Below are 15,408 nucleotides of genomic sequence, written 5' to 3'. Positions count from 1 at the left end.
ATATCAATACAACATGAATCTCCCAATTCCTACCACTAATACATTGTTTTGCAAAAGAAAAACACCTTCCTGATCGTAAGTCTTTTAAGATAGTTGTGAATCATGAAGTATATCCACACCCGTATTTTCCCATTTATGTTACATCATTTACAAAAAGCAGTGCGTTTTCCCAGGTTGTACAATGTATGACTGTAAATTTAATAGGGCATAGGAGCCAATCAGGGACGCTTATTTTCTGTTAATCACCGAGACACAACCCCGTCTCTTTTGAAAGCAGAGCAGTATACTTAACATTATGCTCTGTGCCAGTGTAATCAGTTTATTTACAACTGTTAAGCAGACATCTTGTGTGGTGCCCAGCTGGAATCCCAGGGTATATTTATTTATTTATTTATTTAAGTTTCATTTTGTGGTCTAAGAGAGAGGATTGGCCATGCGATCTGTCGACCTCGCCGACGAAACAAAAAGAAAAAGATGGCGATTGGCTACGGGCGTTTTTCACCTGTGGAAGAAAACGTAAGAACAGATTGACAGATAAAATCTTATTGTGCATTTATATATAAATGTGTGATACATAAGAAATCCATTGTCGCTATTAGAAAAAGTAAGAGTATTTCATTTGTGTGAAAGATCACAATATACTGCACACCTGAATGTCCTGATAAGAGTTCAGGTAAGTCCTGGGGGAGGAGGAAAAGGAAGGCGGAGATTATTCTTCACTGGTAGTCCCCAGAAGTTAAACAATTTAACGATCGGTGGAAACGACGACACAGAACTGGGAAAAGTAATATAAATCATATTCACAGAACAAGTGGATTAATACCGTAGGAAAAAAATGGGATCAAGAAAAAAGGGAGATAGGTGGTTCATTTACTGACGTAAGCTTTGGAATATATAAAATATGGACAGATGCCTTTATTAATTGTACGGGAATATAATACTAATCGATACCTGGATTAAGTGTAAAGTTCGTCGTTTCAAACGTGAGTTCGCCGGAAGCGGGCGTCGGGCGTTTTTACTAAGGGTAAGTATTTGACATTAATGATAAGAGTATTTATGTCGATGGTATGTAAGAACTTAGAGCCCCACGTTATTGAAACAGTAGGTACATATAAACAAGAGCGCAGTGCTCTGGAGTAAAATGTACTAAAGATTTTCGGGTGGATTATCTTTGTTATGCGTTTCCAGTCAGTAAAATACCTCAATTCGAGCGATTAAACGACGAGGCGTGTATAACAATTAATAAATGCATTAAGGCAGTATCATTTCACACGATCTGTTATACGATTAGTTTAAATAATTGCCAGTAAAGAATTTAAAATGATTCATTGAAGGGCTTTTCCCATATCCGGCTATCGGATGCATATTCTTCAGGTGCATGTTCTAAAAACAGCCACCTAATCTTTAATCAGGTCGAGTTTCGAGTTCTTCCAGTGTGTAAAATAGGCCTACTTACTTCTATGAACTGTGACCCGAAAATGTATCCATTTCCCAATAATAGGCCTATAATATATCGTTATATAGAGATTCGTCGATAGTGTAGAACATCATGGATGATATTAAAAATATTTTGTAGCACAGTCACAGGTATTATTGTAAAGGAATATCAATCATAGTATTGAAAATATATAAAACGCAATTAATCTATCAACTGTAGTTTTTAAAACTTTAAGAATTTATAATTGTAATATAAACCATATTATATAGCGTCTTTGACCCAAACACAGGTTCTGGACACGCGATACGGGCATGTTTAGGCCGTTGTTACTGATCTTCCAGCCTAATTCATGACAGCATGGCTTCTAGTTGGCTAACCAACGTTTATATTTAAACACAGCAAGACGTTATCAGCTTTTGTACACTATATAAGATTTATTGGACTGCAATACACACCCAGACTTTACATGGATATTCTAGACATGTATGAGTCAGTGGAATATTCTGGATTTGCTTCCCTGCTGATTTTATTTAGGTATGCAGGGTAACTTACATTTGATTTTAGTTATATAAGGAATGAAGTGCATTAAAATGACCTGGCACCTTTGACTATCGGTTGACGGATATCGATAGGCGATACTATAATAGCGCTGTACATGTTGCATCGGTGTGGGTTTGGGTGTCCCTTTATAGGTTCGGTTTATTCTAGTCAAATTATTAAATTATTACCACTCAAGTGCTAATAATAATAATGAATTGGACCTAGAAAGTGACTAGAAATTGATCTACGTACTAAAACGAGGGTAGACAAGTACGATGGAGCAATGTGCGTGCAATTCTGCTATCCGCGTCACATGCTGTTTATGCTCATTGTGTTAAACCTATGAGGTCACAGGAGTTTCTGAATTAAAAAAAAAAAAACCAAACGTGCATCGTGACTTCATGTCATATTGATCTCTGAATGATTTCATCCCTGGGGAGCAGGCAGAGCGGATCAGAGAGTAAACACCGTAAACGGACTTGAGCGTAAACATCGAGTACACCCTATGACACAATCTTTACGCCTTTGCTGTGGGTCATTATGTTGAGTTTGGGGTGTTTGCCTGTAGGCTTCTACCTCTAATATTTCTGCTCCAACAATAGAAGTAGCATCTAATGATATATATCGCGTGGAAACCACCCATTTTCATATAAAATCTCTAGAATGAGGGTGTTCTGGGGAAACGTGTGAACAAAGCTGTGGAACAGTGAGATCTCCTCTCACACTTGGGTTAAATGGCTGCCCTCCCGTTTCTTCTCGGCCTCGGCTCCGAACAGCTTGGGATCCAACAGTGTCATGCGGATGGACCAAGACACACAGTGGCTCTACCAGCTCCTGGCCGAAGTGCAACTGGAGCAGTATTATGTGCGTGTGCGAGATGGCCTCAACATCACCAGGATAGAGCACTTTGCCTACGTCAAGGACGCAGACCTCGAACAGATTGGCATTGGGAAGCCTGGTCAGTCTGCCTCTGTGTGGTGTGTGTGGGTGTGTGTACATGTCTAGCTGTCTTGCTGTTCAGCCAAATCGCTACTTCAAAATTAGTTTAAATACTAGAATTTGTGGAAATTAGCGGGAGAACATTTTAAAATGGATTTGAGAAAGCACTTATTTACACACCGTGTAGCGTAGTGCAAGCTAAAACCGTGGGTTCCTTTAAATCAGAGCTATATAAGATTTTAACAACTCTGAGCTATTAGTTGAGTTCTCCCCAAATAACCTTCATGGGCCGAATGGCCTCCTATTGTTTGTAAATTTCTTAAATCTTAAAAGGTTTAGAACATGTTTTCAATCTGTGATTTCTGGTTTGGTCCTTATTAATATATCAGCATGTTGTGTCTAGTTTAGCACTTTGGATATTAAGTGTGACAGTGCTGTGAATATTGTGAACTGTTTACAGATAGGTCTCCAGAGAGAGTCTTTAATATACCACATGTTTGCCTGACTTGTGTCTCTTTTCATAGGGCAGAGAAGATTATGGGAAGCTGTCAAACGCTACAAGACTAGCAATCGTCTGCGGTCATGGTTACCCAAGGTACAGGACTGTTGCTTCCTCACACAGTTCGCCGCTCGCGATAATCCTCTCGCATACCAGATTCCATTCCTCTTAGGGCTGGTTTCTGTAGCGCTGACAACTCAGTGACGTGTCTGTAAAATCCGCCAAACTTCATGGTTTTCCCGTGAGACTCCCATTTCCCCCCAGGGAGTCTCATTCCGGTCAGCTGACTCTGGCATAGATCTGTGAGCTCAGAAACACTGTCGCCCAGTTTGTTGGTTCAAAAAGTCCCCATTTCCTCTTCAGTGGTGCCATTTCTTAAAGGTTTCTTTTGGACAGATGTAGCAGATCCACTGTACTTAGCTTAAAAGTTACTATGTTCCTCTAAAATGTCACACACCTAACATTGTTAATACAAGCCATCTGGTCAGACTTAATTTGCAAATGTCTTTAGGTTTATTAGGTACCGGCAGGCATGCGCACTGACTGGAGGAAAGTGTAAAAACTGTCCCAAATTGCATCACATTGAAACCTTCTTTGTCCAGAAATGTGACATTTAAGGATGTTTCTTACTATTTTTGAGAACCTATGTCTTGTCCTTTCTTTCAATAACCACCCGAAATTATCCATTTTATCTTTAAAGTATAGAAAATTTAAATTTCACCCTCAATTCTATCTACAGAAAACTCACCCTAAACGGGTCTAATCATAATGAACTTTGAAAAACCTGTTTATCAGTAGATTTGTAGCTAAATCCTATAATTTAATAAAAGTGAGATTCCCACTCGCCGTGTCCGGGGCCTCCAATAGTTATATCTCAAAAACCGCTAAAGATAATGCCATGAATTTTCTTTATTTGCTATCAAAATAAAACCTAACCTTGGCCAGTTTTTTTATTTCCTCTTCTTCTTTTGGTTGGGTTAATTCCAGTAACCTTAGCGACCGAGCCCTTGTTAACAAGCACGGTCATTTTCTGTCTGTGTTCTAACAGGTGTTTGCTGGTCCTGGCGCAGACCCCGGTGGAGACAGGAGTGGGGCAGCACAGGGCGCCAGAATGACGAAGTCCTTCACCTGCCTGATTCAGGACAGCGAGTTGATGCTGGCTGAAAAACTGGGGTCTGGCTCCTTTGGTGTCGTGAGGAAGGGCAGGTGGCAGACGCCCACTGGCCACATTGTGAGTGCTGGAGTGTCAGTACCGTAAAGTGCTCTGCCAGTGTCTTATTTGTACAACTGCATTTGACTAATGACTGACTCTTTGACTCTTCTCTCTGCTCTCTCCCTTGTTACTCCCTCTACTTCCCCAGCTACCCGTGGCAGTGAAATCCTTGAAAACTGGCCCATCCGAGCAGGCGGACACCCTGAATGACTTTATGCAGGAGGTGACCATCATGCAGACCCTGGACCATCCCAACCTCATCCGTCTGTATGGCGTGGTCCTCACGCATCCCCTGAAGATGGTGAGGCCCCATCTCCTTCCTCTTCAGTCATTTCTCAACATAGTTTGCCCTGTCGTCATTTTTCCAAGCTTTCCATGACCACCTCATTGTTCTCTCGAATTGACCATTAACAGTCTTCAAACGGAGCCTTCCAGAATGACCTTCATAAAACATTATTATACCATACATCTTTAATGACAGTTGACACCCCATCCTGGGTGGTTCCCTGCCTTGCGTACATAGGCTCCAGACCCACACTCACCTGCATAGGGCAAGTGGGGAGGGATGGATGGATGGATCTTAATGACTGAACTTCAGTACAACTCTAGGACATAATGTGTACTTCATGAAGTTCTTAGCATTTATTTAGCAGAACCTTGTATCCAAAGCAAATACAATTGAGAAAATAGGGTCAGCCAGTTCCTGTAGTAATTTCGGGTTAAAGGCCTTGCTCAGGGCCCCAAAGGTGAAATCACTCTGCCAAACATGATATTAAAACCCATAACCTTCTGCTCATGGGCACAGAGTCCCAGCCAGCAGAGCCACACATCACCCTCATTAAAAATGAACCTGCCCCATGAGAGAGGCTTGAACTCACAACCTTCAGTCTGAGACTTACACACTGTCAGCTACGCCAATGAGGCATTTTCTGTGCTTTTTTTTTTAATAGTGTGTGGAATCTATCTAGACTGTCTAGTCACCACAAGCTCGTAATGGTTAACTGGTTATGGAAGATAGTTGCTACAGCTAAGTGTTTTCCCTCACGACTCAGGTTGTTAGCATCAGGTTTAAAGAAAGCTAAAAATGATATTGATTCAGTGGTCTATAGGGGTGGTTGTAAGAAGGTTGTTGGTTCAGATCCCAGGGTCTGCAGAATGATGTCGCCTTTGGGCCCTTTTGCAAAGTCCTTAGCCCCTAATTGCTCCAAAGACTGTCTCATTCCAAAAAAAAAAATGCATCTCTTTGGATGATGTGTCTGCTAGATGTTATGTGACCTCTTTAAGTTGCATGACAAAACTCTAGGATCTCTGAGATTATGGCATGTCCTTTGCTTGTATCTGTCTGATGATTATTGACTGGTAATTGTGCACCTCTTGCGTGATTTGCACAGGTGACAGAGCTGGCCCCACTGGGCGCACTGTACGACACACTGCGGCTGCGGCGGAACGAGTTCCCGTTGTCGCGCCTGTGGCTGTTTGCAACGCAGATTGCTTCGGGCATGGAGTACCTGGAGAGCCGGCACTTCATCCACCGTGACCTGGCGGCCCGCAACGTGCTCTTGGCCAGCCGTGAGCTCGTCAAGATCGGTGACTTCGGCCTCATGCGCGTCCTCTCCGAGAACGACCACTACCTCATGAACGCCCACCGGCGCATCCCGTTCGCCTGGTGAGCTGCGGGAACTGGCCCAACCAGGATCTCTGGATGTGTGTCTGCTTGCTAAACCTCTACCATTCGTCAGTCACACTCGCACTCAGTAACATGACCATGTGATCCTGCCCCACCCCCCCTCGCAGGTGTGCCCCAGAGAGTTTACGAACAGGCTACTTCACTCATTCCTCGGACGTGTGGATGTTTGGAGTCACGATATGGGAGATGTTCACCTACTGTGAGGAGCCCTGGTTTGGTCTGACAGGCCGGCAGGTATGTATATTTGATTGTGGATCTCGGCAGGGACGTCTCTGTTTATCTTCACCCCGCCATGCTCGGCGTGATTTCCCGAACCTGGTATCTATGGTATCGATGAGCCAATAAGATTCTTGGCATTCCTTCTCCCCTCAGATACTGTGGCGCGTAGAGCGAGAGGGGGAACGCTTGGAGAGACCTCAAGACTGTCCCCAGGAACTGTACTCTGTCATGCGCAAGTGCTGGGCTTGCAATCCCGCTGACCGGCCTACCTTCTCTCAAGTCAGTGTGCTGGTGACTGAGGTATGTCAGAGTTACCTTTCCTCCATGTTAGCCTGTGTGGTTCACCGAGGTCATGAATGACGGCTATTGTGCTCTGAAGTGACATTGTGGCTTCTGGCATTTTTATCTGCTTAATCTCCCATGTGACTGAGTCAGATGACAGCAATGTTGTATCTCCATCCTAAATCGTACTGGTGTTTTGCCCAGCGTGTTCCTCATTCCGGGGAGAAGCTTCCTGCACACCCTCTCTCCGTTTCACATGCTTTTTGCTTTGCTTCCCGCGTTTCCAGGCTCAGCCGAGGGAGGTGCGCGCTGTGAAAGACTTCGCCGAGCCCAGGAAGTTGGCTCTGCAGACCAATGACCTGGTGACACTCATAGATCACGGGTGAGGAAGCTGTAGGAAATGATCAGTCGCATTCCAGTGAAAATTCGATTGCACACCCTAATCTGAATGTTCGCCTCAACCGCTTATGATCTTTGGAATGTAAAGCCTACCGATGAATGTGGGTCAACTGGAGGATGGAAACATTGTAAAGCTTTCACCCTACAAATAGGAATTGCAATCTGGTAGATGGTTTTCTACATGGCCTTAAAAATCAGAACAAGGAAGATGGTACCACTGGATGTTGCCTTCATTCTTACTTCATTTGTTTTTTAGAGCTTTGGTGGAATTTTGTAGGCCCCTCTGATCTTTGTGACTGACATTCTCTCGCCCCCCCCCCAATTTTCCATGCAGAGTGGAGCTCCACGAGTGGAAAGGGCAAAACCAAAAGACATTGAGTGTGGGCTGGTTCTTGCCAAGCGTGACCATGCTGGTCACAGGGCCCACCTTGATCTCTGCTCCTCTGAAGGGTGGTCTGCAGCACAAGGGTCATGGAGACGTCAAACCAGAGAAGAGCTGGGCTTCCCCAGATCGCCTGAATGGGTTCGTTTCCCTTCCGGTACTGATTGGCTGTAGTATCTACAGGCACCATTCAGCATGTGCGATTTTCCTTTTGTTCCTGTTTACTTTACTGATTTACTGAGTTGTAATTTAAATACCATTATACAGTGCACTGTTGTATTCTCAAATCTGATTGGTCAGAAGGTTGTTTAATTTTCTGTAACTGCGCACATAGTGCCAGCCAAGCGATTCGCAGTAGTAAATCGATACGCTATTAAAGCTTTAATTTTGAATGAGGTTGCTTAAAATTCCACAAGTAGAATACAATTAAAAAATAATGGGATCAAAAAGCAGGTTAACCCTTACCTATACTCTAAGTCTTAATTTCACTTTGTAACACTCACTTTTGAGTGTTGAGTTAATTCTACTACTAGGCTAGAATGGCTGCCTCTCTTGTTTATGTGTGACCATTGACCTCTGCAGGTCTTCAAACTGTCTCAGTGCTGGGGCATCTAAGGACCGAGGCAAGGAGAAGTCCAACTTACAAAGACTGGCAGGTGAGGACTTGGGAGACTGTTGTGCATCGTGGCTGATAAACCCACAGCCCCCCACCTTCCCAGGTTCATGAACGCTGCTGGTTTTCTCTCTCCCCCAAGGCCTCTCGAAAAGTTTGGAGACGGTGCTGAGCTTCTCACCGGCTGACAACCCCCGGGTCCCAGCTTCTTCCAAACCTTCGCTCCAGTCCATGTTGGACCCCCGGCGGTTCAGTGACGCCAACATCACGCCTCCCCCACGCCCTCCGCTCCCCAACTGCCTACGGCCAAGGAACCAAGTCAACAATCGGAAGCCCAATGGGAATCAAGGCCCTGGGCCGTGGCTGCAACCACAACCGCAGCAGCTACCACAACCGCTACAGCAACAACCACAACTGCATCAGCTACCACAACCGCTACAGCAACAACCACAACTGCAGCAGCTACCACAACCGCTACAGCAACAACCACAACTGCAGCAGCAGCCCACGAGCACCAGTAGTGCGGTCAAGACGAGTCACATGTGCCAGTCCACCTCACGGCTGGACGAGAGGGAGCAACCAGCTAGGTCTACTGTGATGGCCCAGGTGAGGTCCCCATGTTCAGTGATGATTACAATATGCTGTCATTTATGTTAGCAACATATTTGTCATGTTAGTATTTAGGATGCTGGTTCAACCTCTGGTATTCTGCTTCAAATACCAGAAAATGTAAAGCTTTAAAACGATCGTATTGGTATTGTTCACTGACAAATACAAGTTAAACCGGTACACAAAAATGTGACATGACCAGAGGTCAACACCATTACAAATTCTAAAGGGCACTGTGATCAAAGTAGTATTTAAAAACATAGCCTACCTAGTTTTTCATCACAGACAAATCTTGCTATGGACACGTTTGTCTGTGCATGAACAGGTGGACGATCCCAAGAAATAACCAGTACAGTTAAACTGGAAGACTAACCTCAAATTTAGAGACAAGTCAGTTTCCATTATGAGTATGGACAGATGACTTTACACTTATTGTGACATGATTGGCTTACTGAAGCAGCCAATATGTCTGTACACAGTGTTATTAAAATGCTAATAAAGTTTTGCCCTCCCCTGGTGTTAAAACTTAGGATGCAGTTCTTGCAGTGGGTTAGGTGAATTGCTCTCTGAAGAATTACTTCAGGAAGGCATTACACCCAGTGACTGTGATTGGTGGATACATTGCTCTTTGAGTAACGTGCTGTATGATTGGTATACCAGTTGCAGGAGGCGGTGCACGGTGTGACCTATGAGGAGGTGGCTAACGCGCTGCGCCAGAACGACTGGAATCCAGTAAAGGCGGAGCAGCAGCTGAAGGTGAGAGCAGGCAGCCATTAACCCCTGCATAACCTAGCTGACTGACACTCATAATAGTTTTTGCTGAAGCAATAACGTGAAATCACAGCTTGTAGATTTAAAAAATATCATTATTATTATTATGTCAGCCCCATCTCTGGGGACGGGGTATTTTCTTGCTTGGACTGGACTGGCCCAGGGTTCATTGTCTTAAGTTACAAAAGACAAATGTTTTACTGATCTTTACTTCTGATGTACTTCCTGTTTTTGTGTTTCTACGCAATTACGGCATAGTCTACCATGGGCTAACCCCCCCCTTCTGGGCAAAACATTAGATAAGGGGCCCAGAATTTCTAGCTACACCCCCCCCCCTGTTATTAGTACATTTTTATACTACATTTTTGGGAGGTAGGGGGTCAGGTAGACCTTGGAACAATTGAGGGTGGCATCACTCTGCGACTGGCATTCCTTCCGATCACAGGCATGGAGTAGTATAAAAATAGATAATGTATAAATTATATACAGAAATAAAATTATGTGCTTAATGCTATACAATGTAACAACAGGTTTGTTGGATGGGCTGGGGGGATAATATGTTTGGTGTAAGAGTAGATGATTAGATGGGCAGGGGGGATGGACAAAATTAAGGAGTTAAAGTATCTCGGGGTCTTGTTTGCAAGTGAGGGAAGAATAGAGCAGGGGATGGACATGCGGATCGGCGCAGTGTTGGCAGTTATGCGTAGCTTGTTAGGGTCTGTCCTGGTGATGGTAGCTGAATCAGAAGGCGTAGATTTTGATTTACTGATCAGTCTGCGCTCCAACTCACGGTCATGAACTTTGGATAGTGACTTAAAGACCAAGATGGCGAATACGAGCAGCTGAAATTAGCTTCCTTCACAGAGTCCGGACTCAGCCTTGGGAATAGGGTGAGGAGCTCAGACATTCAGGTGGGGCTTAAAGTAGGACCACTGATCCTCTTTATCAGAAGGAACCTGCTGAGGTGGTTTCTGGTTTAGCATAAGGAACTTGAAACTCTGGTGTGATAGTGTCCATTAAGTCCAGTGATCCTTGGCTTCTTGGGAACAGGAATGATTGTGAAGGATTTGAAGCAGGCTGGCATATAGCTGGTCTGCAGTGAGTTGTTGAAAATGAAAAGACTGGGCATAGATGGTCAGCGTCGTTTGAAGGTTGCGGAGAGATAGATGACGCTTTTCCACTACCACAAAGAGATGGTTTTCCACTGTAAATCACGCAAACTACACCCCACCCAAGCCCAGGCTGGCATGGTCCTGCTTTCTAACAGGGCGGAAAGCTTGTCTAAACCAAACTGTTTTGTCACCACCATCTGATTGGTTGAAATTCTCTGAAACGAGAGACCCAGTGATCTGTGTCTATGCAAGGTTTAGTAGTATCGCACATCGCGACGTATTGATGCATTCCCGATAAGTCGGAACTTAATTTCTAACCACCTACTTGCAAAAAGTACTATAGAATGGCTGAACGTAATCAATTCATAATGCTGACTTACACAAACGAATGCTACTTCCACTAGCGTTTGAGGCAAACAGCACAGCAATTCTCACAGACGTGCTTGCAGAAATTAGCACATAGTAAATCATGATGTTCAACTTGTGAACAGTAAATAAGCATCTCTTTGGTTTTAGCTCACTGTTGCTCTCAAAACCCGGTTCCTGTTTGCCAGTGGAAAAGCGTCAAGAGTCCGGCTCAGCTGCCTTTTGAGGGTTCTGTCTCTTGAACAGCCTGGTACTATCTCTCTCCTGAATAGTGAGAGCCATTTTGAGTTGGGGGAGGGGAATGGCTGATAAAGGCCATTGCACATCAGTCAAAGATGTCCTGGGTCCCCCACATAGGGGCGAGGGGAAAGGTGATGGTGCCTGTGGTCTGGAGCTGATGGCTCAGGGGGATGGTAGCAGTTCTGTCCTCCTTGTTTTTCAAAATTTACAGTAGAACTTGTTAGGGCTGGTTTTTATTTCACGTGCATGTGGCAACCTGCCGATTGTGACGTTTTAGTTATGGTGCTGCCCTTGCATGCAGTGTAGAGGTGCCCTGCGTGAGGCCACGTAGCAAACCTCGATTGTTCATTCCCCAGGGGGAGAAGTAGCAGGAAGTCAGACCAAACTGTATATGAACATCTTTTCTACCCTCTTGGATCACAATGACAAAATGGTTAGTGGATTTGAAGAATGGTTGACTGAAAGTTTGGAAATACCGGAATTACCTCTCATAACCCTGAATAGCATAAGCAGTTACAGAAAATGGCTAGCTGACTGGCTGGAGATCTAATTTAGTTGTTATATTTTACTTTAGGTTTTAGTAATTTATTTCTAGGGATGGACGAAGTTGTAGGACTTTGTGCATTGCTGCAGAAAGACAAAAATGAATAAATCATTAATTTAGCTAAATTGTATTTAATAACGTTAATGGGGTATTTGACGTTTTTATTTTATTTCATTGGGTTTCGGAAGCAGTATTTATGGTTCTCGTTTAGTTGTTTTTATTTTTGTATGTTGTTTTATTTGTTTATGGATATGTTTTCCTTAATTTAACCCTGCCTTATGTACTACAAGTACATAGTGCACAGTTTGCATTAGTGAAATCCCTCCTTATAATATCCATTCCGGACATAATAAATGTGACTTTTTGTTTGTTTTTTTTGTTTTTTGAGTAGCTTTGCTCTACAGCACCACCCCCTGGCCTGGTGTCAAAGTACGCAGTCACCTGGCACATTGGCACTAAAAGTTAGAGCATTCAGGATTTAAGATGGTCTGACACAGCGTCAGACGCCGTGGCACGGCTGCCTTCATTTGAACTAAAAACCAGCTCTTAAGGCTGTACGGAAGTTGTTAATGGACTGGGGGGAGGGGGGTTTGCAGTTTGTCTTTAGTGATCTGTTGAAGTCCTTTCCAGATAGAAATGGTGTCTCTGGCTGAGAACGTCAGGTCTAGTTCCTCAGAATACGTTTGGTCTCTCATCACGTTGTCAAACTTGTACTTGTACTAAACTCATTCCTGATCCTACTAATTATTAGGGAACAAGTACCGAATGTGCGAGCACCTACTGTAATAGTTAGAATTTTTCAGTATTTTACTTTCTGCTATGATACTTTATGGCAGCCTGTAGAACCCTTAATGGACTTTGATAAAATTTGGGGGGGCGGATGGTGGTGCAGTGGTTAGCACTGTTGCCTCACACCTCTGGGACCCGGGTTCGAGTCTCCGCCTGGGTCACATGTGTGCGGAGTTTACATGTTCTCCCCATGTCGTCGTGGGGTTTCCTCCGGGTACTCCGGTTCCCCCCCCCCAGTCCAAAAACATGCTGAGGCTAATTGGACTTGCTAAATTGCCCATAGGAGTGCATGTGTGAGTGAATGGTGTGTGAGTGTGCCCTGCGATGGGCTGGCCCCCCATGCTGGGTTGTTCCCTGCCTCATGCCCATTGCTTTGGACAAGCTCCGGACCCCCCGCGACCCAGTAGGATAAGCAGTTTGGAATATGGATGGATGGATGGACCAAGTGTAACAAAAGTTAATAGATGGATTTTTGATTTTCAAACAGAAATGGGTGGTAAAGCCACCAAATGGGAAGGGAGGGCATATCTCAGCAGTGCTTTGATGTTCTGACAACAAACTCGGTGTATGGACTCCGGAGCACTTTCTGAGGATGTGCAAAAATAGTTATGTCACTTGACCACTGAGGGGCGCTGCAAAAAAAAAAATGTTTTTCCTAATAATGCTTGATGTGATGATCTTATCACCGGGTATAAACACTTTTATATCTTAAGAGGTCCCAAGGAATAGACCTATGATGTCGAGCAAATTTAGGTGGCTGCTGTGTTGGAGGTAATTAAGATACTTAAAGTTTTTAGTGGCCACAAATATTGTCAAAACTTCAGATTTTGCACGGGCAAAGCCTCATGAAAGTTCAGACAGATTTTTTCATTTTTAAAACCATGTGTCTGTTTCATCAAATTTGACAGTGAAACCATCAAACAGTAAGTGAGCTGTGAGTGCATGCAGCCATACCCTTGACAAAATGACAGGCGATTTCCATGGCAACTATACTGTGATAGTTTGCTTGACCCCCTCATTGCTGCATTCGGCTATGTGGCTGTAGTAATCCTTCATAGTAGTTGTAGTAGGTTATTCGGCTGAAAAACACATCGAGGAAATGGTTCAGAAAATTCCATTAGCAAAACTAAAGGCCCATTATGGTAAGCATGTAAACTGAAGTAGTGTAATTGAGGGATTGCTGTATTCTGTAATCTCGGTGGGTTTATGAGAAGCGTTACTATGGTGTTCTGTTCGGATGGAGTTTGCTCCGTCCCAGTCCATCTGTTTCACTGCCTCGCCTCTCGTCCTGTCCCAGGTTGAGCAGCTCTACTTCATGAATCTGTGCTCCCGAGACGACTGTGTCAACATCCTCACTCGCTACCAATGGGACCTGCAGCAGGCCAGTCGCTATGTGCTGAAGTTGGCAGGAGTAGCAGGAGGAGGAGGAACGGGCAGCGCTGGAGGAGGCCGCGGAGGCGTCGACAGGTCTCCCCGGAGGGACTGGGAATTTGACAGGAGCTGAGGCATTTGTGGGGCCACTGACAGCGTTGAAGACAGGAGGTCTGAAGAAGGATGAGCCAGAGCGAGAGAGGAAGGCGAGGAGGTTCACAGGCTGACAGGGACACCCCCAGAAAAGGGCTCCCAGCCTCAGATCCGTGTCTTCTGGGGCTCGAGTTCCACTCGCCGTGTTTGTGAGGAAAGGGCGTGGCTGTCTCTCAGCCCCCCGGGGTGTCAGAGTTTCCATGGTGAATGTCATGGGACGTTGCCAGATTTGTATTTTACTTCGTATCACGGCTCAGAAATGTTGAACATTCTGTTTGCCTTTAGGTCTCTAAATGTTTACAGTCGTCCCATGAAACTATTTATGTAGCACCTTTTAAATAATTTCCTTTGTAACTGTAAACTTTTTTTTTTTGTGCATAGCCTGTCTATGCACAAATCCTAGCCTCCCCTCGGTGTGGCCGTCTCTCTCCTCCAGGTGCTCCTGCTGTATCCTCGGTCTATGACGAGCCGTTTTATGGCTGTGGTCACACGGCCGGTTGTGGCAGAGGCAGTCTGCACTTTGGAACCAAAGTCAGTGCCATCCAGTTCCCATGGCGACAACAGGCATGTTCGTGGTCATAAGTGGGGGGAGAGAACTTCCGCAGGCTGGAATGCCGAGGAAGGGTCGCTAGATAGAAACTCCTGGTGGACAAATCCTGGCTGTGCGAGAAGTGGGTGGCGCAGGAACAAAAGGCGGAGGAGGAGCCTTTTGCGTTCATGCCACATGGATACATGCCAAGCTGATGCTTTTTCCTGGGAGTGCGTGTCACCATTGTCCAAGTATGACTGTTTTTCCAAGCGCACCACCCTTCTTTGAAAGCAGGCTAGGCTTTACCGTATCTGAATGCTTTGTAAATCCTGTCGTCTTTTTCAACTGTGTATAGAGAAAAAGCAATAAAAATGCTCAGAAGACTTAAATTGCTTTCAGTGCCTTTGCATTGTGAATTGTGGCAGTGCTTCTGGCACTTCCTGCCCCACCCTAACCCCCCAAAACCAGATTCTACTGATAGCCTGGGTGAGAAGCTACACGTCACGGGTGGGGGAGGCTGCTAACTACCACTCGTTTCACATTACTTGCATACCTTTTGTTTGGAAGTCTCTGGTTGTTCAACCATCCCCCCCCGCCCCCTCTTGCAAGCATGCACGCACACACGCCCAATTCTCTCATTTCTCCCTCCTTTTCTGTTGCAAGGGAAGAATTGCAAGCCCTGGAAACAAGACTCAAGTTTTCCAATTGGTAAC

The 15,408-nt window shown here is 44.8% G+C and overlaps 1 protein-coding gene across 4 annotated transcripts; it reads left to right on the top strand.

Annotated features, from left to right (window-relative positions):
• Positions 1–242: 242 nt before the first annotated feature.
• Positions 243–15,084, top strand: tnk1 (tyrosine kinase, non-receptor, 1). 4 transcript variants are annotated; one of them, XM_049027446.1, is made up of 14 exons: positions 243–373; positions 2,755–2,936; positions 3,442–3,512; positions 4,465–4,647; positions 4,778–4,930; positions 6,021–6,295; positions 6,424–6,550; positions 6,689–6,835; positions 7,105–7,199; positions 7,551–7,781; positions 8,181–8,254; positions 8,354–8,817; positions 9,481–9,576; positions 13,940–15,084. In XM_049027446.1, exons 2-14 carry the CDS (start codon positions 2,774–2,776, stop codon positions 14,144–14,146), a joined length of 2,286 nt encoding a protein of 761 aa, XP_048883403.1. In that variant the 5' UTR covers positions 243–373; positions 2,755–2,773; the 3' UTR covers positions 14,147–15,084. The 4 variants fall into 4 exon arrangements, with proteins under 4 accessions (XP_048883403.1, XP_048883399.1, XP_048883400.1 ...); XM_049027442.1 differs by having other exon boundaries at positions 243–516; XM_049027443.1 differs by having other exon boundaries at positions 244–516; positions 7,551–7,739.
• Positions 15,085–15,408: the final 324 nt, after the last annotated feature.

The sequence above is a fragment of the Brienomyrus brachyistius genome, chromosome 10, assembly GCF_023856365.1.
Source record: "Brienomyrus brachyistius isolate T26 chromosome 10, BBRACH_0.4, whole genome shotgun sequence".
Lineage (NCBI taxonomy): Eukaryota > Metazoa > Chordata > Actinopteri > Osteoglossiformes > Mormyridae > Brienomyrus > Brienomyrus brachyistius.
The sequence above is the reverse complement of the archived record's forward strand: the minus strand, read 5'-3'. Positions and strand labels throughout refer to the sequence as shown.

Bases quoted from the DNA above. Each gene is read 5' to 3' on its own strand.
- tnk1 (XM_049027442.1), top strand. From the start codon at position 434: ATGCGATCTGTCGACCTCGCCGACGAAACAAAAAGAAAAAGATGGCGA. The intron at 2,937-3,441 runs GTCAGTCTGCCT...CTCTTTTCATAG, and splicing joins GATTGGCATTGGGAAGCCTG to GGCAGAGAAGATTATGGGAA. The intron at 6,836-7,104 runs GTATGTCAGAGT...CCGCGTTTCCAG, and splicing joins TCAGTGTGCTGGTGACTGAG to GCTCAGCCGAGGGAGGTGCG.